A 27,003-nucleotide genomic window follows, 5' to 3' on the forward strand; every position below is an offset into this window, starting at 1 on the left:
AGAGACTTTCTCTAAAGCAGAAGGAAGGAGAGGGCTTTTTAAGACCCAGGAGCAGAGGCCAGCTGTTCCTCCTAGAAAGCAGGACCTCTTCTAATATGCTTGGTGTGTGCATATGTGCATGAGTGTGCACCTGGATGGGAGGTGGGGAGGGAGAGACGAAGAGGGAGAGAGAGAGAGAGAAAGAGAGAAAGGCTGTAGCCCTCAGTGAGGCAGGATCCCATTCCTGAACTCTCTGCTTTTTATAGAGTCCTCAGCATCAGACCTGGCACCAGCGGCTGCTGTTGCTAATTCTGAGGGACCATGTTGATGGCTACTGACCTATCCTCTGGGGTCAAGACAGACTGGAGGCTACAGGGGCTTGTAAGCTTGCCAGATTCCTTTGCTGCCCTAGGGAAGAAGATGGGGATATTTTAATGCTGAGATTGGATTTCCTGCTCCGTAATAGAAAGACAAGTACACTTACATATATAATTTCCCAGGAAGAAAAGGGATTCTTGCTGTACATCATGGTGAGTGACAGCATGGGTTTTTCCTTTCCTATCTTCCTTTAAGGACCAGTCTTACATATTAGTCTGTGACAGACCATGGAGACCCAGGAGGAAAGATAGCAGGTTTCCCACAGGAACTTGGGGTGCACATCAGAGACAGGCAGGGTGGAGCAGAGTAACGTGGCCAGAACACCAAAAGGGAGCCTGGGGAGCCTGGATGGGAGGCCAGAGCTTGGTCTACTGGCTCCGAGCACAGGGCTCCTTTCATTTTTTTTTTTTTTTTTTTGACATTTCATCACAGAGCACCATCTGGGCACCAGGAGACTAATAGGACACTGCCATTTGCATGCTTCTGCCTGTGCATGGCCTGGACACAAGCCCAAAGTAATGGGCCCACTGATCACAGGACTGAAATCCATGTGAGCCCCACGACCTCTTGTTATTAGTTATCACTCTCTTGTTATTAGTTACCGGTGTTGGACCCGGTGTCAGAAAGCTGACCCACACACACAAGTAGAAGGTTAGTGAGCTATTGTTGAGGAACCTTAAAACCGCACAAAATCCCTCTCTGTAAAGTCAAATTCATTTTGGTGCCTCCACGCCACCCCATAGCCTGTCACAGTTAGGTAGTTTGTTTTTCTTTCTGGCTGCTTTCTCTATGTGGCTCTGGCTTTGCACCTGCTCATTGGTTAGATCTGTACCTGCTAGAGCTTCCCCTCCCTGCTCCCCTCCCCATTCCCCTCCCCGTGCCCTCCTCCCGCCACCCAGGTGTGTGTGCACGTATAGAAGAAAGGAAACTGCTTTATCTCCCATGAAGAAGATGGAACAGGAAAAATGGTGGTACAGCCTCATGAGTGAAACTGAGAGATGACACCCCACCAGCTTGTCTCCTGCCACCAGGAAGAGGGGGACCAGCAGGCTCACGGGAACAAAGAGATAGTCTGACATCAGCATGCATGGGTCCCATTAGGGGTCACAGTAGGTGACAGAATATCATCACCACTTGGAAGCTCCTGGTCCAAACTGAAGAACCGGTGACGGAGATCATGAAATGCAGGCATTACACAGATCTACAAACACAAGAAAACACCACTGTGATGTTTTAAACTTGTCTAGCCTCATCTTTCTCTCTTGTGCCATCTCTCTTCTGTAAAACAGTGAGTTAATAAGTCAGGAGTTAGGACCCAGAGATGTATTTTAGCCTCATAAGACCTGACAGCTCACTGGGCATCAGTGAAGTGCACTTTAAGAAACCCACACGGAAGGGAGGTGACTTGTGACTATTTTCATCTCAGGCAGCTGGTCATGATCCCCTTGGGTTCCATCTCGACTTTGAACCACTTGTATTTTGTTTTGCAACCCTGTTCCTTTCCTGTGGAAGCGCCCTGTCGATGAAAAGAAGAATTTTCTCTCCAAAGCAGACATCATGACAGGCTTCCTGCTGGTCCTTTTGGTTCTTGGTGTCATTCTTCCAGGTAAGATCATCTTAAACTAAATGCAAACTGCAGGTGTCAGGTTGTTCAAGGGAGGGAAAACAGCACTGTGGGTCATGTTATTACTGTAAAAGTCAGACATCGATCCCTTGAAGATAAGCTTTAAAATGTGGTTCGGATGGATAAGTCCATGAGATCCCTTATAGACAGATTGCTAAAGAAGTCAGAGCGTTGAGTACGGTTTGCTCATTTACTGCATGTTGCTCTTTTGAATCACTGTGCATTATGAGCCCGGCAGACATATAAGAGGGAAATGTTACTCTCAGAATTGCTAAAATGTCCAGCAGAAATTTACTAGGTGGACATTTTAATGTTATGTTTACTAACAATTATATTAGATATTTGATTTTGTAAATATTTAGTTTTGTAATTTTAATTTAATTGACAGGTCTATCCTATAGACCTCTTAATAATTGAATAGTTTTTTAAAACTTGGAAGTTTCATGTATTTCAATAATATAATAATAAAAAAAAAACAAATGTCTCTGAATATTTGTGTGCTATGTGACCAAGGGAAAAGGGACTGTTGATAAGGAAAGAGAACTAATAGGAGATGAGAATGAAAGCACAAAGGGTGGGGTCAGGTAATGAGGAAGGCGCTCCTGAAGGTTTAGGGGACAGTGGTTACTCATGTGTCACATTACTGGGGTTTGGAATCCTTTGTTACAAAACTTAGAAACAAAAAGTTTTGTCATGAAGCTAAGAGCAAGCTTTTGAGAAGTGCTGCTCCATAAGCAATTTGTCTTTGTTTCTCAGTAGTATTTCCGCCACATTTGATAATTACAACTTTCAGGTCTCATCAGGACTGCCTGGATCCTCTTCCTCTGTGGCCTGGCAAGACCAAATCGCCAGGGGGAAGTGACCAAAGAGCAGGCAACCGAGTTCATGACAGAGGCAGCCCCTGCTCCCCTTACTCAGGAACCCACATGGAGACTGAGTTGCCTATTGGCTATTTCTGTATGGGGTGTGTGTGTGTGTGTAGGTCCTCTCCATGCATGGTCCTTGGTTGATGCACCAGTCTCTGCAGGGCCCTCTGGGCTCAGATTTTTTAGCTTTGTTGGTCTCCTAGTGGAGTTCCTGTCCCCTCTGTGTCCTTCTATCCCCCCTTCTTCCATAAGACTCCCAACTTTCCGATTGAGAGCTGAACATCTAGAACTCAATCCTAGATTTAAAAGTCATAGGTTGTGAGGTCCGCAGGAACACTGTTATACATACCTTCAGAAGTGGCCTTCCACCATGCCCACACCCAGAAGCAAGCATGGTGCCCACAAAGTGCAGAGAACACCAAGCTCATTTCTACATAGCACCACATCTGTTCTCTGAAAAGTCTTAAGTATAGTCTTGTAGTTATAAAAATGATAATTAGCTTTTGGATGTTTAGCATATGATGAATGTTCATGCATCTGACTTATCTTTTGCCTTGACTTATTTGGATGTTCCTTTTACTGTGAAAGAGTTGGTTCTTACAATGCATTTCCCGAGGATGCCACCTCAGTGGTTAGCAAAGATAATTAGCATTCACCCTATGCTTAACTCTGCCTTGTCCTCTGTGCACAGTAAGTATTCCATCAGAAAACTGGAATTGGAAGAGAACCTGGCGTTTCTTTCTCTCTCCAGTGTGGAGGCTGCCAGAGTGTGGGCATGTATTCTGTGAGTGTCTATTTCTCATGGATCATAATAATAACCCAATAACCCACAATCAATCTAACTGTGAGACAACTTAGATTTTGGGCGGACCCTCCTTCCTCATGTTCTTTAATCTTAATATTCACTGTAAAAATACTTAATTTCACAAACTTATTTTTTCAGATGACACTTGATATACACCCTATCCTTTTTTGTATTTCTGGCTTTGGTAGATGAGAACAATTTCATATTACTGTGAAACATCTCTAGCATTGACCTTTCACATTTGAGTGCTTGTATGTGCTCCCAAAGAGGAAGATCTTTGGCTTATTTGCCTTCCCAGCACTCTTCCTGTGGGATAATGGCTATTTACTCATTCAGTGAATATTTATTAAGCATCTACTGTACCCTGGGAATACTTTCAAGATATGTGAATATATGGGAGAATAGAGCCAAGTCATTCTAATAAGCTCCCATGCTTGGAAGAATCCGTTAAATATTTACTATTTGGTTTCACCTTGAGTACCAGAAGTGACTACCATTCCTGTGACATAATAACAGTAAGGAAAACCAAAACACAGCAAAAGATGTCAAAAACATTGCCTCTCTCAAACAAAATTGTTGAAATCATTCAACTGTTAAATTTTTCTTTTCTCTCATAGTTGAAGATCAACAAAGATGCTATCTTTAGCAAAATCACAAAGAGTCCATGGAAGTTTCATTGGTTTTCTTGTCAGTTATGTATCCCTTGGAATAAGCAAGTTTGTCAGAGCCTCCTAAAAGGAAAATTGGTATGGGGATGGTAAGAGAGTGTGGACCCTTGAAGTCTGAGGCCAGGAAAATTGGTAATGAATAAAGAGCCCAAAAGAGAAACTCTTAATTCTAGAGGAAGAGTTCTTTTGTTTTCTCCTTTTTAATAGTATCTAATTATTTAATTTAATTTTTTATAATTTATTCACTTTACATATGATCATGACCTCTCCCTTATCTCCTCCCAGTCCTACTCTCCCTCCTTCTTGCCCCCTATCTATACCCCCTAGTCATCAGAAAGGGGGAGCCCTCCTTTCCTACCTTCTGACCCCAGCCTATCAAGTCTCATTAGGACTGCCTGCATCCTCTTCCCAGAGGAAGATTTCTGTTTGAAGCTGGCATTGGACATCAGTGGAGTACTGTGACCAAGGAGTGGTGCATAAAACATTCTCTTTATATTTCCTAAACCAAGAAGGGCTCAGTCAGTGGGTATTCTTGGGGCTTCTGCATGGATGCCAAGATTCTCTAGGAACAGGAGGAGCCACAACAGTCACCCACCCCGTGTTTACCATCCACATGCTTTGCCTAAGATGAAGAATCAGGACCAGATGGAAAACTTTTAACTCTGGCTTCGGCATCCACTGATGTTCAGACAGATCTGATGGACTTCTGTTTTAATGAGGGAGGAGTTTGGCAAGGGTCTTGACAATGCATTCCAAGGCTCAAAGTTCCTTGTGTAGAAGCAAGCAGCAGAAGGCAACAGAATCCCCATCTCTTCCTCTCAGCATATGCTCTCTGACCCTCTCTATTCCTTCCTTTTCTGTTCCTCTACTCGAGAATTTACTTGTCTGGCTGTAAAGAAAATATTTTGTGAAAAACAAGACAAGACAAAACAAAACAAAACAAAACAAAACAAAACAAAACAAAAGAGAATGTAAGTAGAGAGATGAGGAACAGGAGAAGATGGGGGAGATAAGGGAATGAGAAAGCCTCCTCAGGTGGACACATGTTCTTCATACTTGTTGCATGTACTCAGTATACGTTCATGGGATAGGTTCAAAGCTAGGTGATAAGGGCCGAATTTGAAGCACGAACACTCTTACTTTAAAGCCTTCTATGTCTGCCTCTAAGGAGAATGATTGCAGAGCGACATTGCCACTAAAGAATCCATGGACAAAGTGATGAAGCCCGAAGGTCAGACATCAGCTACAGAAGGGAACTTTTGAGTAGATTATGAAACACCAGAATGGAGTGTTCTCCTATGATCAAACAAATATTTGTGCCTCAGTTTTGGAATTTCATACTCTTCCAAGTGCTAGGCTGCATTAGACAGCAGGATGTGGTTTAGCTTTTTGAGCCTGTAGTAAAATACATTTAGTAGACAACTTGTGAGCATAAGACATGAATTTTATCTTGCCATTAGATTTCCTAGTCTATGATTAATGATCTCCTTTAGAGATTGTGAGGAGGGAGCAGGTTGTAGCAGGGAGATAGTAGAGTTGGGGTGGGGACTGCCTACATCGTGAACCAACGTACCAAAGGAAGAGGATTCCAGACTCCCATAATCCCCTCGTATGTGCCCTTGAATACCGTAAAGATCCCCCAACTTTACTTCTTAGAGGTTTTAGTACATCTCAAAGGCCACCCAACGCATGGGTCTTGGGGCCCCTGAACAGCTAGACCATAGCAAAGAGGAAGGCACTTTGGAAACTGCCTGGCGTCACTAAACGGCATCAAGAATGGCAACACTAGTGGACATGTGTTCCTAGAATCAAGCTGTTGAGAATATTTTAATCACATATTGTATATAACTATGTATAATATATGTTATATTCACTATGATATAGATATATATTATAATGAACGTAAGTCATCTACCCTCTTGCAACCTTCATGTAATCACAGGCAGGTAGAGAGGTCTGATTTAGCAGTCTGAAGATCACAAGCTGCTGCTTACTTTCAGCCTAGGGCTAGGCAAGTCCCTCCCTTTCAGTATCACAGCATCTTTAGCTTACATTAAAGGGCATGGGAGAGTCTTTTCAGCATCTTCTGGCTTCTCCATCATTTCCCTTTTCCTCTGTTCTTCACTGACACTGAATGTAGGGAGTACAGGCTTCCTAGAGATGCATTCCAAGCCAGGCTCACCCATCAGCTCAGAACAGCTTCCTGTCTTGTCTGTGGGCAATGGGATTTACCTCAGAAGGTTGGTCTTCTACTGTCAATTTAGAGGATGAATCAGTTTGCAAAACAGATTTTTTTTTTCCCCTTGAAATCTTGGTTACATGCGGTTTAATGTGTCCTAGAGCAGTGAGCCAGGGCCACTTTCTTGTCTGTTAGAGAATGTGACCATTTGCTAATTCATGTGTTCATTCATCACACATCATCAAATATTTATCAAGGCTACAGTTTCAAAGGATCAAATATGCCCATTGTCATTAATATTTTATTCTAAAAGGACAAATCATTACCTTGTCTGGACACATCCTCTGTTTCTGCAGAGGAGTTACTAAAGCATTTATGTTTTTTTCCTTTTTTCTTTTCTTTTTTAAATTGTTTGCTTTGGTGAATTTTGGTTTGGTCAAAACAGACTTGTCCCAGTCAGTTCCAGCTGCTGTAATACAATAAATACTACAAGTTGGTGGCTTAAGAAGCAGATGCTCATTTCTTCCAGGTTTGAGGCTGAAGTTCATGCTCAACAGGGCAGAGAGTTCCCGGTGAGAGCTTCCTTCTTGGATGGCAGATTTTTCTCTGGATTCTCACTTAGCCCCTTCCTCTGTTCTTCCTCCTTACAACGCTCCACCTTGGGGTTGGAGCTTCAATACATGATTTTGAACAACACAAACATTTAGTCAGTTCTAAACAGGACAAATTTACATGCTCTGGGAACCCTACATTAACAAAAATAATTAATTTGTATATCCTAACCTCGGTTTGCCCTTTCTCCTCTCCTCTCAGTCCCTCTTCCTTACCACTCCTGCTCCATTTCTCTTCAGAAAAGCGGAGGCCTTCCATGGATATCAACCAGTCCAGGGCACATCAAGTTTCAGTAAGCCCAAGCACCTCCTCTCCTGTTAAGGAGAGATGAGGCAACCCAGTAGGAAGAAAAAGTCCCAAAGGCAGAGTCAGAGAGCTCCCACTGTCAGCTACACAACTGTAACGTGTTTGCAGAGGGCCCAGGTCAATCCCATGCAGCTTCCTGGTTTGGCGCTTCAGTCTCTGTGAACTCCTGTGAGCCCAGGTTTGTTGATCCTGTAGGTTTTCTCGTGGTGTGCTTGACCCCTCTGAGATGCCCCACCATCTAAGATTGGTAATACAGTGTGAAATATGTTTCCCTTCCTGGGAGAGCAGAGTCACACATTTCCCTCGGAATCGGATGAAAGGCAAGACCCAGATGTCATCATTTTAGATTTTACTGCACAATATTAAACCTTATCTCCCTTTCAAAGAACTGTACAATTTTTTTTTTTGGTACAGTTTTCTGGAGGGATCTGAAAATTCAAAGGCAAGGGCCATGCTTATCCTCAGCAAAACCTGGTTCACATAGAACTTCTCAGGGCACAGGGTTGTGTGAGCTAAGAAACACGTGTGTGTGTGTGTGTGCTATAGTTCTTTGCATTTCAGGAGTGTCTCAATCCACCACTTGAGATAACATTATAAGTAATTTGTGCTAATTGTGCTAAACTAGAATAGGGCAACTTCCTAGGAAGTTCAGCCTGTGGCCCAGCAGCCTAGTAAGGAAGTGCCAGTGAGACAGATGAGATAGACCAACCTTTCCCTGGAGCACGGGGCAGGTGTTTTTCATAGTTAAAAGGCTGTTTAAATCGCTAATAGTATTCCTCATACGTCCTTCAACTACTTATGGTAAGCGTTGCTTCTGATGACATTCTTGTAAATAAGCAAAGACACTGAAGGATTGGGCTAGACAGATGGCTCAGTGGCTAAGAGCACTTACTGCTCTTGCAGAGGACCGCAGATGGGTCCCTAGCACCCACGTGCTGACTCACAACCATCTGTAACTGTAATTACAGGGGATCCGAAGATCTCTTCTGACCTTTGTGGGTACAGGCATGAACACAGTACCCTCTATGTGCATAGGCAACACCACACACACACACACACACACACACACACACACACACACACGAAATAAGATAAATATAAAAAAAAAAGATGCTGAAGGATGGGGCAATTTGTCTCTCTGATTGGTAGCCGCAGGAGTTTCCCTTGCTGTCCTGGATATCTTGAACGAAAGCACTGTCCGTCAAATAGCTTGCCAGACTGCCTGATGCCGTCTTGAACACGCCACTGATACTTTGGAAAAAAACTACACAGGGATTGCAGTGCCATTTGAAAGGCTTTGTGTCAGGAACTTCACTAGGACAAACCTTGGATGAACTGCAGTTATGCCAGAAGAGCGTCACCTCCCCTGGTGGCCTCCAGGAGGGACGATTGTTACTAGTGTTAAAGAAACCAGGCCCAAGTACCATTCCCCAGGCTGTGTAAGCCTGCTGGTAGGCTCCTTTAGGGAACAGGCTGTGAGACACTCCCTGAGCTGCCTTCCTGGTGTCAAAACATTAGGCTCGATTACAAGTTTCTCTCAAGTGGCTTTTACCCTCTCCTTTCAGTAGTGTGGGTTGAGCTGGTAAATGAAGAAAAAAATCAGCAGACAGCAGGACACTGGCAGAGGCAGTGGGGCTGGCAGTGGGCAGCTCAGCAGTCAGAAGGTCAAGCAGCAAATGCAGCATGGCAGCCGGTTGCTGTGGGTGGACAGAAGCGACAGGCGAAGAGTTCGAGAGCTTAGTTCAACAATAGAGGCAGCAGAGTAGAGAGATGGAGAGAGAGAGAGAGGAAGAGAGAGAGAGAGAGAGAGAGAGAGAGAGAGAGAGAGAGGTCATATTATCTCCTCTAATATGCCCTGATTATGGTTTCCCCAAACTCCACTCCTCCCAGTACCACCTCCCTTCTCCTCACATCTGAATCCACCCCCTCTCTGTCTCTCATTAGAAAACAAACAGGCATCTAAAGGACACAAAAACAAACACATCAGAATAGGACAAAACAAACAAGCAGAAGGAAAAGGGCCCAAGAAACAGATACAGATGTAGAGACCCATACGTTTGAACACTCAGTGATCCCATAAAGACACAAAACCAGAAGCCATAACATATACAAAAAGAACATGTGGAGGGGAGGGGGAAAAGAGGGGGGAAGGAGGGGAAGGAAAGAGGAGAAAGATGAGGGGAGAGGGAGAAATAGGAGGAGAGGGAAAAAATTAAAAAAAATAAATGAAAAAGAAAAAGCTGTGACATGACATTATGAGCCAAGGAGCATCTAAAGATGTCATTGAATTTGTTTTTTGTTGGCTATCTAGTACTGGTCATGTAGCCTACTCTTTTTTTTTTTTTTTCTGAGACAGGGTTTCTCTGTGTAGCCTTGGCTGTCCTCAAAATCAGACGCCTGCCCCTGTGTCCAGAGTCCTGGGATTAAAGGCTTTTGCCACCACATCCAGCTATATAGCCTATTCTTAAGAACAGTTTGCTTCCTGAATGAGACTACCATGGAAAAGAGTACATTTTTATATGCAAGTGGTTAAGTTCTGGGTTAGAAATGTGTCCACTTCTCCTTTCAACTCGAGGATTCATTTGGTGTAGACCCTTGTCGGCCCTGTGCATGATGCCTTAGTCTCTGTGAGCTCGTGGGTGCATCTGTCCTTTTGTGTTTAGAAGGCCTTGTTTCCTTGGTATCCTCCATCCACTCTGGCTCTTACATTTATAAAAAAACTTTTTATTGATTCTTTGTGAATATCACATCATTCACCCCAATCTCCTCTTCCCATTTCTTCATATCTGCCCACCACCCTTGCAACCCTCTTCCCCAGAAGAAAACAAAAAATAAAAGTTAAAAACTCCCTCCCCCCAAAAAAACACCAATCCAAACCAAACCAATGAACCAACCAACCAACCAACCAACCAACCAAAAAAAAAAAAAAAAAAAAAAAAGATCTTGCCATGGAAGCTGCAGTGTGTCACAGTGTGTGTCAGGGCCACACACGCGTGCACACACACACACACACTTCTTTATTTGTAAATGTTCATTGTAGTGAATCATTGTTCTGGTTCGAGGCCTCTGGCTTCTGCTGCACCATCAATACAGGATCCTTACTGGAGACTCCTCTCTAACATCCTGTTGTTGCCCTGTGTCATGGAGGTCCTCCAGCTTTGGTTCTGCCCGTGGCATCTTCATCTGCTCTAGCAGCTCATAGATGGGATAGATTTTGGGGTGGGCCAACTCAAAACCCTGGTTCTGGGCCTGGTTGATAAGTGGACATCAACATGGCCAAGGAGGCTGCCTAGACCAGGAACATCTGTATGGCCTTTGGTGGTAACATGGGCCACGGACATGACACGGACCCCCCAGTGCTGCAGGGCCGAGGACCCAGATACACAGGCCAGGACCTCACCATGATCTCAGGTGGCAGTACAAGTTACTCAGATCAGGCTGTTCCTCTCATCCCCTGCATTTCCAGGACCATCACCCAGAGGTGATACCACTGACAGTGGGCCAAACCTTCCTACATCAATTATTAATATAGGAAATTATATTACAACACTGCCTGTGGGCTATTCTGTTGGAAACAGTTTCTCACCTGAGGTTTTCTCGTTTTAGATGACAATAGTTTATGTTAAGTTGACAAAAAACTAACCACATACGCACTTTCTGGTGTCTCCTTAACGAATAACTCACAGAGAGGTATCACACTGTTAGCACAGAGATTTTCATTTAATAACTCATGGCTTTTGGGAGCAGCATCATGTATTCATGCAAGGAACCTTTATTCCAACTCCTTTAAAAAAAGAATTATATTTTTAATTAGCTTACAAAACCATTAGGCCTTTTATACATTCTTAGTTTTGGTTAATCCTCCCCTCACAACTTCATCTTTCCCATTCCCTGTCCCTGTCCTTGCTTAAACCTTTCCACCTCCTCTGCCTTGAAATCTCTTCTCCTCATGATTCATTGGTCCTTTCTAGTTTACTGACCACTGCAGGAAGCCCAAAGTCATTACCTGAATCTAAAAGTTTGAAGCTGGAATCCCAGTTATGAGGGAGAAAACACGTTGTATTTGTCTTTCTGGGACAATATACCTTCCAGTTTCATCCATTTTCCTTTGAATTTTTTTTTTTTTTTTACATCTGAGAAACATTCCATTGTGTACCACATTTCGATTATGCATTCCTCAATTGATGGGTGTCTAGACAGATTACATATCCTTGCTATTGTGAATAAAGCAGCAATGAGCATGACATCCTCTTAGGATAGAGTTTTTAGTAAGATAGTGAATGCCCAGGAGACAGGGAGTTGGTACATATAGTAATTTTATTTTTAGTCTTTTGAAAAACATCTATACTGATTTGCAGTCATCTTATCTTTCCCAGCTTCAGCCTGCCCTGAGAGCAGATATCTGAGTCATTCCTCTTTTAGGGAACTTTCTGTGGAGACCTCATGTACCAAAAGGGATGCCATCCTCTTGTCTTTTGTCCATCTAGCAATCTCTGGATTTTCCTTAGTGAAACTGGAGTGGGCATTTTGCCTGTGATTAGTGGCCATTGTTAGTGTGTCTGTGGGATCAAAGGTCCTCATAAATAAAGAAGATTCGGCAGATTCAGTTCTTCTAGTCTCCTAACAGGAGATTGGGGGCTGGAAAAATGGCTCAGTGGTCAAAAGCACTGACTGCTCTTCTAAAGGACTCCTGTTCAATTCCCAGCACCCACATGGCAGCTTACAACTGTCTGTAACTCCAGTTCCAAGGGATCCGACAACCTTACACACGGAGAGACAGACATGCAAAACACCAGGGCACATAAAAATCAATAAATAAAATAAAAGAACAGGATATTAAACATTCACAGAGAAGCTGAAAATAATAATTAGGGACCTCAACTGCTTTGGGTTTGCCAGCACACGCTTGAATAGAAGGAGGACTCATTAGACTGCAATTTCTATGCTATTACTCCAACTGAGGCTCCAATTTTAAGTCAGAATCATTCCAGGGGCTTATGTATTTGGGAGCTTGTAAGAACTCTTCCTGAGAGCTGGCCAGGAAGAACTTCTAACAGAAGAAATAACTGTTATATATGTAACAGATAAAGATATATATGTAAAGATATATATATATATGTGTGTGTGTGTGTGTGTGTGTGTGTGTTCAGTGAAGATATATAACCTTTTTCCTGGTTTGTTTATTCCACATGTGAAAAAATGAGTGCCTGCTGTGAGCCAAGCCCTGTTCTGAATGTGGAGTATTGTTACATGGTATAGATGCTGTCTGTTCCGGTCAACTTGAAGTTCAAGGGGAGATGATGAGAACGCATAAATATGCACACAGCACACACATTATAAAACACACATAAAACACATATACAGCACACATACAAAGGCAATACATGATAAAACTGTACACACACAACACACATATGAAGGTGATACAAACTTATGTGTACAATAATGAACACCCATAATATGACTATTTATACAACATACATACAATATGTATGTTGTAGAAAGGACAATCTGCATATACAATGTACGTACAATGATAACATATATACAACACACACAACAACAACATATACACACATATATGTATATACATATATGTTTATAGTCAATTGAAAAGACAAAGGACAAATCTTCAGTGCCATGAAGGAGCCAGCATGTGGGTAACGCACATTTTTATAAGAAGATGGCATTTGTGGTGAGACAAGGTGGGAGGCTATGGGTGATGCTTCAGAGACTTAACGTGTATACACAGTGATGAGACGTTTCAGAAAAGCGTAGATTCTGGTTTTGCTAGTGTGGCATAGGGAAGTAGGGTGGAGGTGGAGGGTGGGGTTCGGAGTGCCCCGCTTCGGAGCCTCTGCTGAGTCAGCCCTCGGGAAACAGAGAAGGCCCCAGCAGAGGCCTTCTGAGCCAGCTGCTCTGCTGTTCCCTTCATCCAGGTTCCTGGGTGACTCTTACGGCCACTGCAGGACTCAGCTCAGTAGCTGAACATGAAGACGCGCTCCTCAGACATCTGTTCCAAGGCTATCAAAAATGGGTTCGCCCCGTGTTGAATTCCAGTGACACCATAAAAGTCTATTTTGGCTTGAAGATATCTCAGCTTGTGGATGTGGTGAGTGATACTTGGGCTCTGCGGTCAGAGCAATACCCAGTCCTTAACGGTTGTGACTCCTGACTTTTGTCTTTGCCTGTTCTTGACACTGACATTTCACAAATAGGCTATGGTGAGAGGAAATCTGTCCCAACCAGCCAGTGAAATGTCCTGAAGAAGGAATAGGCTGTCATCCCATTCCAGCGCTGTGGGACTCTTGAGCAGAGGGTGGAGAGGGGAGCTTGCATAGGCTGGCCCCTGGTAGGAAGCAGGGGAGAAGGGAGAATAAAACCCAGGATGGCAGGCAATATCCAAGCTCCTGCTGCATAAGCCCTGGGGTATCAGAGCTTGTGCCTAGACCAGTGGTTCCCAACCTTCTTAATGCAGCAGCCCTTTAGCACAGTCCCCCATGTTGTGACGACCCCCATAAAATTCTTTTCGTTGCTACTTCACAACTGTAATTTTGCTAGTTATGAATTGTACATATCTGTTTTCTGATGGTCTTGGGCAACCCTTGTGGAAGGGTCATTTGTCCTCCCTCAACGGGGTCACAACCCACAGGTTGAGGACTGCTGACTTAGAGGAAGACAAAGTGGTAATGATAGTGGCTGTTAGGGCCACATCCTCGCCATGGGACGCCTCCTTTTCCTGAAGTCACCCACACCTTTGCGACTCTGCTCACTTTCCTCTTAGGCTTGTATTTCTGATATGTTTCTGTTTGTGGAGAAACCTGGATGCTCAAATCCCCCAAATGCAGGAGCTCATCCTGTTATGGTCCCCAAAATTCTAAAACACATCTCCTGTGTGGCTCAAGCCTATGGCCCTCTCTCTTCGGCTGGCTCAATACCCCAGGATTCCTTCTGGAAAATCATACATAGTTTGTTTTAAATCCAGCTGTAATTTCCTTCTTTGCACCATAGAAAGCCTTCTGAGTTGTTCAGTTGATAAAAGTATCTCCGCTGTGAATTGCTGCTTGTGGTAATAGGCAGTTTTCACTTGAGCAGTATGCCTTAGGGCAACATACCATTGACTTCATCTTAAGTTTGGAATGTTTGCATCTTTTGGGTGTTGAACACTTCTGAAGTAAGACTCGGGATTCTTCCTAACAAACACCCCCAAAGTTGAAACCCTCAATTTTTATCCTTTTTTTTTTTTTTTAATATCAACGATTTAATTCTTTATTATTCCTTGAGCGTTTCATATAAGTCACTTTGATAATGCCTCCATCTGATCTCAGATTCAACACTCACCCAACACTATACCCTTAAAAACAAGTCCTTCAACACAAATTCTTGTTGCCTAAATATTCTTGGATGTGTGTATCATGGCTGGTTTAACCAGAGCTGCACTCTCAAAGAAAACTCTCTCTCCATCTCCCATGAGCTAACAATGGCCAAATAGCTCCACAGCTAGGGCTGGAATTTCCTGCCCAATGTGTACCTACACACTGGGATTTGGTCTGCTCTGGGCTTGTCCAGGTTTCATGCACACTGTTGCAACCGGTTTCAGTTAATTTGTGCATGTACCCCGCCATGTCCAGAAGACACTGTTCAATGTTCAACCTTTTTAATTGTCCCTTTCTTAGGATGAAAAGAATCAGCTGATGACAACGAATGTGTGGCTCAAGCAGGTGAGGATCATTCCAAGGCTGTGTCTGCCAGCCAGCCCAGGCACTAACATTACTTTAAATTTAGACAGATTGCTATCTGAAAGACACTCTAGGAAGCATGCTGGCTTCCTCAGGGAAAGATTTAGGGATGCCTGGGAAGGGTCTGTTTCATCTTCAGCTTTGAGCACGGGATAGTGTATGGGCATGTATCTTCCTGTGGCACTGTTCCTCAGGGGTGGGACAGCATGGGACAGGGCTAACACTAGGCAGGTGGTGACTGACAGTGATTTAACACTGTTTCCTGAGAGTCTGCTAAGTGACAGTCATTGTGCAAGATCCCAGAAAAAGAGAGAAAAAACAGGAAAGGACAGAGGGTTAGTTGTGTTATGTTAGGGACAGTTACTGTAAGATGATGAACATCATTAATAAGTGTGTGTAAGGCCTGTGATTACATGAAGGTGACATTGAGATGGGGGAAAGGCAGGGAATTCTCCCAAGAAGAGCAGATGTCTAACGTTGGTGTCAAGGTCAAACAGAAGTCCTGAAAGCCAGATAGGAGTGGATTTTGGGAATCACATGAACAGTCTTCCCAATAATTCCCATAACTTCACAATGCTCTTAACACCTAAACTCTTCCCAAACATTACAGCATATGTTCATAAAAACGAAGACTAGAACACTCAGTTCCCTGCCTGTCTTCCTTTGTCCCGCCCTACTAGCCAATGATAACTCCTCCCAGCCACTGACCTTTACGAAGCACAACTCTCAGATGCAGAGGAATCCCTCAAGCTGCACCTATTTTTATCCTATTGATTTTATTTTGCAGACTCGTTTGTCTTTCTTCTTTGAACTTTCAGAGATTAATCATCTCCCTGGGGACCATAAATATCTTATTAACAGACTTGCTGAAACCGCATGAGGAAGGATGATGTCGTGACCCCCTCAGATTCTGCATCATCATGGTCAAGTCCAAGTGCATTTCCATCCATTTGTCCACACTTTATTTCTTCTGGGCACCTCCCCAGACCCTGTCCCCGCCCCCCATCTCCCCAACCTGCCTCACCACCCACACTGATTCCTCACCCTTCCCACTTTAGCTTTAAACATTGTTTCTTTAGAATGCCCACACCCTTCCTTTCCCAGCACCACCCGCAGCTTGTGTGAGTGTCAGGGACCAGTGCCAGTTAATGTGGTATATTTGGTGATCTTATATATAATAAGATCCTCAAACAGCGCATTGATCTTGCTGCTGGAGGGCAGAAAGCAAGAACAACTGTCCCGACTTAGAAATCCTCCCCTGGGGCTTGCCTCAGTTCCCTTAGAATACTGTTGAAATTATTTCACTCTTTACCCCTTTTTGTCCAAGAAATTTTATGGGTCCTTAGAAAAACCCACATTAGCAAACTGAGAATGTGCTGGCATTCATGATCTGGAGAGGTCAGGGGCAAGGCTGTACATACAGCTTCATCCAGGATACAAGCAACACCACCAAGCTTTGACCTTGGCTTTGAGGCAAAGGTAGCTCAGTGGCCTCAGACTCATGACCCTTCTGCTTCTCAAGTGTTGGGATTACAAGCTTGGACCACCTTGCTAGTATGGTTTCATTTCGAGTCTGATAACTTGCCCCCTTTATTTTTCCAAACAGTTTTCTGTGAACATATTGTTGACTACCCATTTTGTGGTTTGCTCTGTTCCTCATCAATGGGACAAAATCTGTTTCCCTGGGTCTGCTATGATACCGTGTGCGTGTGTGTGTGTGTGTGTGTGTGTGTGTGCGTGAAAGAGAGAGAGAGAGAGAGAGGGAGAGAGCAGTGACAAGTGACAATACAACCCTTTTCTGAAGTACAAGTACATTTTATATATTTGACAAAAATGCTCTTTGAGTCAGGGCAAATACAGGTAGATGAAGTTTAAATTAACAGATTGATGAAATGGCTTGTTTTCCATCCGAATCATGCTGCTTGTAAATAGTAGAATTACGAATTTTACCAGCCAGTTTATATGCTAAAGTTTGACATATGACTCATATATAAAAGACGGCTCACCACTCACTTTGTGTGCATTAAACTTACATGTTTTTAATTCTGTAGGTTTTTCTACAATGTTTTATCTTAAATGTTTTTTTTACTTGATGTAGTCTTTCCCATCCCTCAAATCAAGTCATACATATAACTAACTCTTCATCACAGACACACCCACACCCCTCTTCACTTTAAATCCATAATGTACTGTAAAATATTGTTACTTCAAAAGACTCCAGTTTCTGAAGTAGGCAAAGGCATTACAAAGTCAGCACAAGACAAGCTTAGTTAATATGACTTAGAGCAGAGCAGTATTTTTTTGTTTGTTTGTTGTCTGTTTTTGTATTTATTGTTTGAGACAGTGCTTTTTTGTGTAGCCCTGCAAGTCCTGGAACTAGCTCTGTAGACCAGGCTGGCCTCAAACTCACAGAGATCCCCCTGCTTCTGCCTCCTGAGTGCTGGGACTAAAGGCATCACCACTGGCCAGGCCAACAGAAGTATTTTTAAGAAAGCCTTATTTGCTGGGCTGGAGAGATGGCTCAGGGATTAAATGCACTTGCCACTCTCAAAGTTAGCCAGGTCTTTTCTGGCCTCTATGGGCACTTGCAAATGCATGCACTGCACACACACACACACACACACACACACACACACACGTAAACATATAAATCTTTAAAAAAAAAGCCATATTGTTTTAGGCAAGGAGAACTTGTTCCTAATAGTAGCAGTGTATTAAAATTTGCACAGAAAATAAATTTACATTTTCAAACCCCTTTCAACATTATTTAAGCCTAGACAAAAATTATTATTGTTTTTTTTTTTTTTTCAGATAAAATACTTCATGGCTTTATGAGTTGAAACACAGCTTAAATTCTTTTGCTGTCAACCTCATCTCCTGCACATCGCATTGCACAGGTTAAGCAGAATTTTAACTTGTAAGAAAGCGACTCCTCACGAAGTCCCAGGGACAAAGCAATCTTCAGTTCTTACTCTTCCTGTAGGTTATGAGAACACATTTGCGAGCAGTCCCAGATAGCTTGCAGAAGAGTTAAACCTAAATTACGTTTTGATGGGATGTAACAGATTAAGGTCACCTGTCCACATGGCTAAACATTAAGAGCACAATCAAGCCTTAATCACACAGCTGCAACCTGGGCTTTAGAAAACAGAGCTTCCCCCCCCCCCCCCTAACCCTAGTTCTAGATTTAACTCTGACATGCCTGCATTTCAGTGAAGGTTGGCTAATAAAGGGACCTCCAGTAACTGTTTTAAACTTTCAAAGGAGGCAATGGCACTTGAGGGAGAAGAAAGTCTTATCAGCAAGGCGGTGCTGAATTACTGAATGACTTGTCTGTGTGCAGGGCTAGGAAGAGCTGGGGTTCTTTTGTGAACAGACTCCTCAGCGGCAAGTGGGGGAGGGGTGGCAAACAAAACGTCAACTCTTTGTGGACATTTCTGAGCCTCAGATCCCCTCTGACGATTCCAAGAGTCTCTCAGAAGGGGACAAGGTAGTCACAAGCAGGGAGCTATGTGTGCTCTTCCAGATGGGGATAAGGAAACAGAGAAGCCCGAGAATGTTGAGAAAATACCATACGTGCTTTAGTTAGTCTGGTTTCTAAGTAGCCAGTCTTCTATGCGCGCTTTCCCCCAGTTAAACAGCATTTTAACAATTTTAGATGCCACGTTCCCGGAGGCCATGTCTTCTTCTTCTTCCTTTACGTAAAGAGATGCCACCTTAGCTGAGATCCGGCCATTTTTGAGAAGCTTCAGGTTTATTTTATTTTTTTAAAAAAAATAGTGTTTCAACTTCATGTAGACGCATCCACACCCCACTTGCCACGTCCACTCTATCCAGCCTTCCCAGCACACTTCCAGCTTCACGTCCTCTGCTTGTTTGTTATTTTAAAATATCTCCAACTCATGGGATCTAAGTAGCTCTTCCCACTTGGGCACAGGTACGGGACCATCCACCGGGGTGGAAACAACATAGCCTGTCAATACTGCAAAGAAAAAATCCCTCTCCATCCTTCAGTAGACATCAGTAGCCAACGGTTCCCCAGCCGGGAGGGGGGCCTCGGGGGCCCCTCCTCTATTCATTCTAGAACTTTTTTTTTTTAAGAAAGAGATGATAAATCAGTATTTATTGAAGCAGCCCATAGATGAAAATGCCAGCTATAACTAGACATGTGTCCTTTGTGCCCAGAACAAATCCGCCTAAGCTTCTTTGCCCAAAATAATAGGAAATAATACAAAAAAGATAATTTCAGTAAATGCACCAAAGTAAGCATTCATATCTCCTACTACATGAAATCTAAGGCAAAGTTATTTTATCAATACTTTTGATTTATTCTTTGAGAGTTTCATACTTGTATACAGTTTATTTTATTTATATTCATCTCCCATTTCTCCCCACTTTTCAGGATTCCTCCCAACCCAGTTTTATGTCCTTTTAAAAACACCCCTCTTGTTTTACATAACTCTCTGAGTCTGATTAGTGGTACCTCTACAGGTATGGGTGTTGGGCCAATCTCTGGAGCAGGGTTGAGCTATCAAGAACCATATCCCTAAAGAAAACATACTCTCTCCCTTAGCAGCCATCAATTGTCAATAGCTACTCAGGTGGGGTGGGAGCTTGGGCGTCCTGTCCTTATCTGTACAGGAATATTGGCTGGCTTCATCTTGTGCACATTTTGTGTTACGCACCAGAGCTACATGAGTTCAGGAGTGCCTTGTCCTGTCGTGTTCAGGAGACACTTTCATCCCTGACCTCCAGCTCTTACGCTTTTTCTGTTCCCTCTTCTGTGATGTTCCCTGAGCCGTGGGTGGGGTGGCAGGGTCTGGGGAGGTTGATAATAATGTTCTTTCTACCACCACTGAGCACTTGTAGTCACTTATTCTGAACACTTTAAACGGTTACAGCTCTTTGCACCGGCCACTTTCTACTGGAAACAATGCTTCTTTGACCACTGTTGAGGGTATCATAAACGAACGGGTAGGAACATATTTAGAAAGAGATTTGCACTTTTTAAGGCATCGTACATATTTCAATGTTTTACCATCCAATTAAATCCCCCATCTGCCAGTTCCTGATTTTTTTTACTCACAGAGAGGGTCCCACTGGGCTCCAGGAGGCTTCACACTGGAGATAACCTTCTAATACCTGGAAAAAAAAAAAAAAAACTAAACACATAGAGGCCTAGAATTCTAGGGATGTAATTTAAAATGTTAACTAGGAGCTTGCAAAAAAAAAAAAAATCAATTTAGATACACTATGAAAGTGACATCTCTGCCCATTCTCACTGCATGGAAGTGACAATGCCACCAGGCATGGCCAGCAGGTGCTGAGTGAGCACTTCATAGTAGCAGGCCAGGATCAAACATTCTCATTGTCAAAAGACTGACATCTCAATAGACAGATCCTCCTGGAATAAACTGAACGAGATAGCTACTACTTTTTAGTAAGGGTCTCACCAGTTAAACAGGTTGACTTTGAGCTCACGGTCCTCTTGGCTTACTTTTCCCAAGAACTGGGACCAGTGGCATGGACCTTCCCACACAGCTGTGGCTTTTCTTGTTTGATTCTTATGAGGAAAGGGTAAAAACACGAATCAGGAATCAATGTTCTCTGTGGTCAGCCTTTTTACTGGCTCATCTGTGGGCATGTGGAGGTCCAGAGACCAGGATGGGTTACATTGTATCCTGAAACTGCACTCACTTCAGGATGAAGATGCCAGGTCCTAACCTGGGTGCAAATTGCATTATGAAATGATGGGCTGATAAGTTGAAGAAATTTGAAGATCCTGAGCTCTACAGTACTAAGTTTTTAGAATAAAGTTGCTGCATACCCATTTCATGCAGGAATGGACAGATCAAAAATTACGCTGGAATCCTGAAGAATATGGTGGCATTAACTCGATCAAGGTTCCATCGGAATCGCTGTGGCTTCCTGACATAGTTCTCTTTGAAAAGTAAGTATCTTAGAAGAATACTGCATTGGTCAGATTAACAAAGGATACACAAAGTCTGGCTTTGGGCAGGATAATTAGCTTTATGTATCAATGTGATTTCTTTGTAAGGTATTGTTTGCCATCATGGTCGGAAAGGTATGCAGCATAGATGGTAGACAGTCGGGGAAAACTTTCAATCAGTGACTGTTCAGCCATCCACTAAAAAGTAACTATTTTCATGGCAGTGCTGATGGGCGTTTTGAAGGCTCCCTCATGACTAAGGCCATTGTGAAATCCACTGGCATGGTCAGCTGGACTCCTCCTGCCAGCTACAAAAGCTCCTGCACCATGGATGTCACATTTTTCCCGTTCGACAGGCAGAACTGCTCAATGAAGTTTGGATCCTGGACTTACGATGGTACCATGGTTGACCTCGTTCTGATCAATGAAAATGTTGACCGGAAAGACTTTTTTGATAATGGAGAGTGGGAGATACTAAACGCAAAGGGGATGAAGGGCAGCAGAAGAGAAGGTTTCTATTCCTACCCATTTGTTACCTACTCCTTTGTTCTGAGACGCCTGCCATTGTTTTACACTCTCTTCTTGATAATCCCCTGCCTGGGGCTGTCTTTTCTCACAGTCCTGGTGTTCTACTTACCTTCCGACGAAGGGGAAAAACTTTCATTATCCACCTCAGTTTTGGTCTCTTTGACAGTGTTTCTTTTAGTCATTGAAGAAATAATCCCGTCTTCTTCAAAAGTCATCCCTCTCATCGGCGAGTACCTCCTCTTCATTATGATTTTTGTCACCCTGTCAATTATCGTCACGGTTTTTGTAATTAATGTGCACCACAGATCTTCTTCAACATACCATCCCATGGCCCCCTGGGTGAAGAGGCTGTTTCTGCAAAGACTCCCAAGATGGCTTTGCATGAAGGACCCCATGGACCGCTTCTCTTTCCCTGAAGGAAAGGAGAGTGAAGCAGCAGTGAGGGGGAAAGTCCTCAGGAAAAAGAAACAGCCTCCTACAGATGGAGAAAGGGTTCTGGTCACTTTTCTGGAAAAGGCCGCCGAGTCCATCAGATACATTTCGAGGCATGTCAAGAAGGAACATTTCATCAGCCAGGTGAGTATGCTGTGATGGGATCCGCTGTCCCTGAGGTGTGCACAAGAAAGCCATGGTAGTGTCTGGCGCAATGGAGTACGGCCCTTGTTTACAGTGCTGATATCAGCTGCTCTCTGTATCTGAACAAGGCAACCCAAGCCCAGCAAACCAGAGAAATTTTAGCATTAGGGTTTTAGAAAAAAGTTCACGTAAGTATAACCATTCAAAGCGAGCAGCTGCAGATTCAGCACTGTTCCTCATGATTCCCCACTTCCATTTTACAGAATTTAGTTACCCCTTTGAATGGGTTCCTCTGGTCTATGGTAATTGACACCTTTTCATGCTATGATGTTTTAAAACCCAATGGTTAGTGATTAGAGAGAACCAAGCTTTGAAAAGCAATATAAACTTAGTTATAACAGGTAGTTAAATGAGGGAAGAGGATCTGGTTACATACTGTACACATAATGAAGCTGGGTGGTTCAATCCCGGAATCCTAGCTACTCAGGAAGCCAGGGCTGCTGTGCCAGCAGTTTGAGAGCAATGTGGTTCACACAGAAAGATCCTGTCTCAAAACCAGAAATGCCTAAGATTCAGAGGCACCACCATCCTGAGCACACATGTGACATGTTATTTTGCCAGAACTTTGTTTTTTCTGGAACCTTGAAGAACACAACAAGGAAGAAATGACAAAATCCATCAGTACACAGGCTGAAGGCAACCTTTGTCTTCACGCCAACTGCGGGCCTCGGTCATTTTACTCTAAAATTCTTGAAAATTAGATCAAGGCTCACAAACAGGCTTATGACAGTGTTTTTGAAATATGCTTTATATTTTATCTTGTCTTCATAGGTTCAGCCTGATTTATCTCTGATTTCTCTCTTAGTTATTTTATTTTTTTATACAACTAAAGACTTTGTTTTAAAATAAAGACTAGAAAAACACCTCTTATGAATGTACTTTAGCTGTCAGGGAAGGAGTTCCTGTTTTATTTCTTTACATCTTTTGTAAATACCAATATAAACATTTAAGAGGGTTTTTAAATATGAATGACACAGATAATTTGGAAAATGCAAACGAAGACGAGAGGATCACAATCATTAATAATCCCACTACCTAGGGTTAACATTTTAACATTTTCCTGTATCTTGCCCGTGTATTTTATGCTATAGTTTTTAATTAGTTAATTAAAATTTATTTCCTTTGTGTCCCTGCTGCAGCCCCTTTCCCTCATCTCCTCCCAGTTCCACTCACATTCCCTCCTTTTCCACTATGCCCTTTCCCTAGTCCCCTGGTAGGGGAGGACCTCCTCCCCTTCTATCTGACCCTAGCCTATCAGGTCTCATCAAGGCTGGCTGCATCATCATCTTCCTCTGGCCTGACAAGGCTGCACCCCGCCCCGCCCAGGGGAGGCGATCAAAGAGCCCGCCACTGAGTTCATATCTGAGACAGCCACTGTACCCCTAACTAGGGACATGTGCCACCACTATCCAACTGTATTTGCTTTCTAATGATTATACTTTGAAGCTTCTGTGAAACTGCTATAAGCTTTAGTCCAAGCGTACAAACTGGACTATAGAGGAATGTCTTGTATGAATGTAGTGGCTGTCAATAAAAATTATTGGCCAATTAGCTGGGCAGAAGAACAGGAAATAGAAGGCAGGACTTCCTGGTAGGGAGACAGGAACTCTGGGAAGGGAAAAGAGAAAAGCCTTCCTTTAGGGGAAGAGAGATGCTTTTTATGGATCTGGGAGGATAGTTGGCCATGTGGCTGGGTGAGGCAAGGTGGATGAGTTAATGTAGGTGACATAGTTGAGCGTCTGCCCAGCTGAGTTTTGAAAAATTTAAAGGGTCCTGGTTTCTTTATTTACATGGTTTAAAGGCCATCCTGGGGCTTAGGTTTTTTCTTCTGAACTCTATGTCCCTTGAAAGGTGAGCTCCCATGCTTCTCTTGCAGATTTCCCTAGCTCATGGCTTGTTATTTCCTGGGCCTGCTGCTCCAGGCCCGGCGGTACCCGTTCTCTCCCAGCATCTCTGCCTAATTAAAGACTCCATAGACTCCTTTCTTATAATGCTTGTCCCACCTGTCATTTCCCCTCTTCCTCAGTGTTGTCTTTTGGATCTATAGGAGCCTTGCCCACTTGTGGAATAGGAGGAAAGTCCTGTAGTTGGGGTTCAGGAATAGCTGCACCAACCACTCAGACACCAATCTCAGTCAGAAACGGATGGTTTATGGAATGTACACCTCAAGACTCATTAATCAGGGACACAGCCAGGACTCCAAAGCCAAGTTCTCAGAGCCAGTTTTTGGATGGGAACAACCACAAACAGGTGCATTTGCAACAGTTAGGCTTTCTAGACAAAACAGTGCTCTCTAACCTTTAAGCTAATTGGCGAGGTCTAACATCATAGGAGTCCAGGGAGTTTCCAAAAGAGGGCCTCATGATGGGGAGTTTCCAAGCTAGAACAAGAAGATGTTTTGGTTAGGTCAAGAAACATTAGGCCAAATTAAGGTTATGAACTAATCTGGTGGAACTATTGTTAAGCTTTAGCTTATCACTGTGACAATTACAAATGCTCTAAAGATAGCAATTTGTGATTGGTTTTATAGCCCTATCAGGAAGCATTGTATACAAATCAGGGGTTTTTTGTTTGTTTGCTTTCAGTTTTTGATCAGTAATATTTTGAAGTGTACAAATCCTTCTGTAGTTTCTGTTTTACATCTTCAATGTTGATAAGTGTTCCTAAATGCTGAACTTGCAAGCTATATTCTTGGGGTGCCATGAATAACCTCACTAGACAGAATCTGAGGCCATGCCATCAGCGATGTGTAGATACATTTTGAAAACTCAAAAGTGCCCTAAATCCAATATTTCTCTTTTTACAGTCTTTGATGAGTTCAGAAAAGCTGCTCAGCCTTTTGAATGAAAGATGCCCTTTTTCTTTTTTGTAGGTAGTACAAGACTGGAAATTTGTGGCTCAAGTTCTTGACCGCATCTTCCTGTGGCTCTTTCTGATAGTTTCAGTTGTGGGCTCCGTTCTGATTTTTATTCCAGCCTTGAAGATGTGGCTACATTGATTCTATTAGGAACAACTCTCTGGATCCATGTAGAGGACACACATAGAGGCAAGTCCCATCTTAGGACTGCTGCTGGCATGTGCACAGAAAGCAGATGCATGTACTAGTTGTAGCTCCTTGTCTTGCCATCTGAGCCTCCTGTGATTGGAGCACCCTGAGAAAACGTGGGTTTGACTTAGTGTCACAGGCGGCTGCCATTAGCGATGGATTTGGGCAATTCAAAGAGGCCTCCATGTTATGTTCTTGTGTGGGAGGCATGGAACTCCTCCATCTGCTCATCCCTAGACTCCTGTATCTGCCCATCCCCTTCGTGGTTGGTATGATCTGCATACTGGGGCTGAATGGCACTTCTCTAGCAGTGTGGGTGAACATGTTTTGACGACAGTTTCAGAAATTACACAGGTGCAACTCTTGGGCTAGCATGCTGTTAGTATATAGGTCCAAGGAGCCACTTATCAATGAATGTCCCACCAATAAGGTATTCATTAAAGAGGCCCTTCAGTGGCTGTGACAGTTCTCTAAGGCAGGTGTTACTGGAAGTTTGTTCCCAGCATTGCAAAACTTCTCTGAGCAGATTGGAACTCTGGTGGGTTGTAACCTGCTGTAAGGTTGCGTCAAACTAACTTAAAACAGAAAAACAGTGATTGGTTACTAGAACATCATTTTTTAATACATGTCTTTCGCCTCTTAGGAATTTAAAAGTGTTGAATATTCTTTGATTATGGTTTTGGATATTGTCTTAACCAGTGTTTTATTACTGTACTGAAGAGACACCATGGCCATGGCAACTCTTACGAAAGAAAGCATTTAATTGGGTCTAGGTTTAGTCCATGGGAACACAGGCAGGCATGGTACTGGAGAAGTGGCCTAGAGTTCTACATCTGGATCCATAGGTGGCAGGAAGAAAAAGACACTGAAACTGGCTTGGGCTTTAGAAGCCCTAAAGCACATCCCCAACAAGGCCACACCTTTGGATCCTTCTCAAGTAGTGCCAATTCCTGATGTCTAAGTATTAAAATATAGAAGCCTGTGGGGGCTATTCCTATTTAAGCCACCACAGATAGTATTGGTTTCCACTGAGACTTCTGCCTTCACTTTCCTTTCCCTTGTGTTTCCCTCTTCTAGGATCTAGGGGAAGTGTTTATCAGACTGACATGCTACTGTTGCTACTGAATCCTTCCTGGATTTTGTTAAAGGAGTTTGTTCCTGCACAGTGATGAAGCCCTGTCTGTTCTATTTTATTTTAGACATGCTTCTTCTAAGTAGTTTATCCCTGTTATTTTTAAAACCCAGCTTAAGGTTTTATTTTTAGATTATTGTCATTGCAAAATACAGTAAGAGTTGAGTCTTCTATTTCCTGTTAGTCCACATTTTTTCCTTCCTAAACCGCTTAAGCATTTCTTCTCATCTTCCAACTTAGATATGTCACATCATGCCTAAGCAGAGAGTGATATCCATCTCTATCTGTTATCTCTCTACCCTTCCCTTTCCATCTCCTTTCTCTCCATCTTCTCTGCATTTGATGACTAAGGTCTTCAAATTATGCAGATTTTTTTTTCTATTTCTTTTACTATCTCTGTTCTCTATTTTGTCTGTTTGCTTCTTGAAATTTCTGGTAGAGATCTTGTCATTGCTGGACCTGTTCTCTATGTTTGTTATCTGGTTGACTCTTCTCTCATACTTTAAAATTCTTTATATGATATTTAAAAAAAATTCCTTAACAATTCCATAAAAT

The 27,003-nt window shown here is 43.0% G+C and overlaps 1 protein-coding gene across 1 annotated transcript; it reads left to right on the plus strand.

Moving 5' to 3' along the window:
- Window positions 1-1,568: 1,568 nt before the first annotated feature.
- On the plus strand, window positions 1,569-25,813 carry Chrnb3 (cholinergic receptor nicotinic beta 3 subunit). The gene is made up of 6 exons (XM_060381565.1): window positions 1,569-1,963; window positions 13,357-13,529; window positions 15,094-15,138; window positions 20,997-21,106; window positions 21,331-22,210; window positions 25,143-25,813. Exons 1-6 carry the CDS (start codon window positions 1,915-1,917, stop codon window positions 25,266-25,268), a joined length of 1,383 nt encoding a protein of 460 aa, XP_060237548.1. The 5' UTR covers window positions 1,569-1,914; the 3' UTR covers window positions 25,269-25,813.
- The last annotated feature ends 1,190 nt before the right edge of the window (window positions 25,814-27,003 follow it).

Source organism: Meriones unguiculatus, chromosome 4 (assembly GCF_030254825.1).
Source record: "Meriones unguiculatus strain TT.TT164.6M chromosome 4, Bangor_MerUng_6.1, whole genome shotgun sequence".
Classification (NCBI taxonomy): Eukaryota; Metazoa; Chordata; class Mammalia; order Rodentia; family Muridae; genus Meriones; species Meriones unguiculatus.

Bases quoted from the DNA above. Each gene is read 5' to 3' on its own strand.
- Chrnb3 (XM_060381565.1), top strand. From the start codon at position 1,915: ATGACAGGCTTCCTGCTGGTCCTTTTGGTTCTTGGTGTCATTCTTCCA. The intron at 15,139-20,996 runs GTGAGGATCATT...CATTTCATGCAG, and splicing joins CGAATGTGTGGCTCAAGCAG to GAATGGACAGATCAAAAATT. The intron at 22,211-25,142 runs GTGAGTATGCTG...TCTTTTTTGTAG, and splicing joins AGGAACATTTCATCAGCCAG to GTAGTACAAGACTGGAAATT.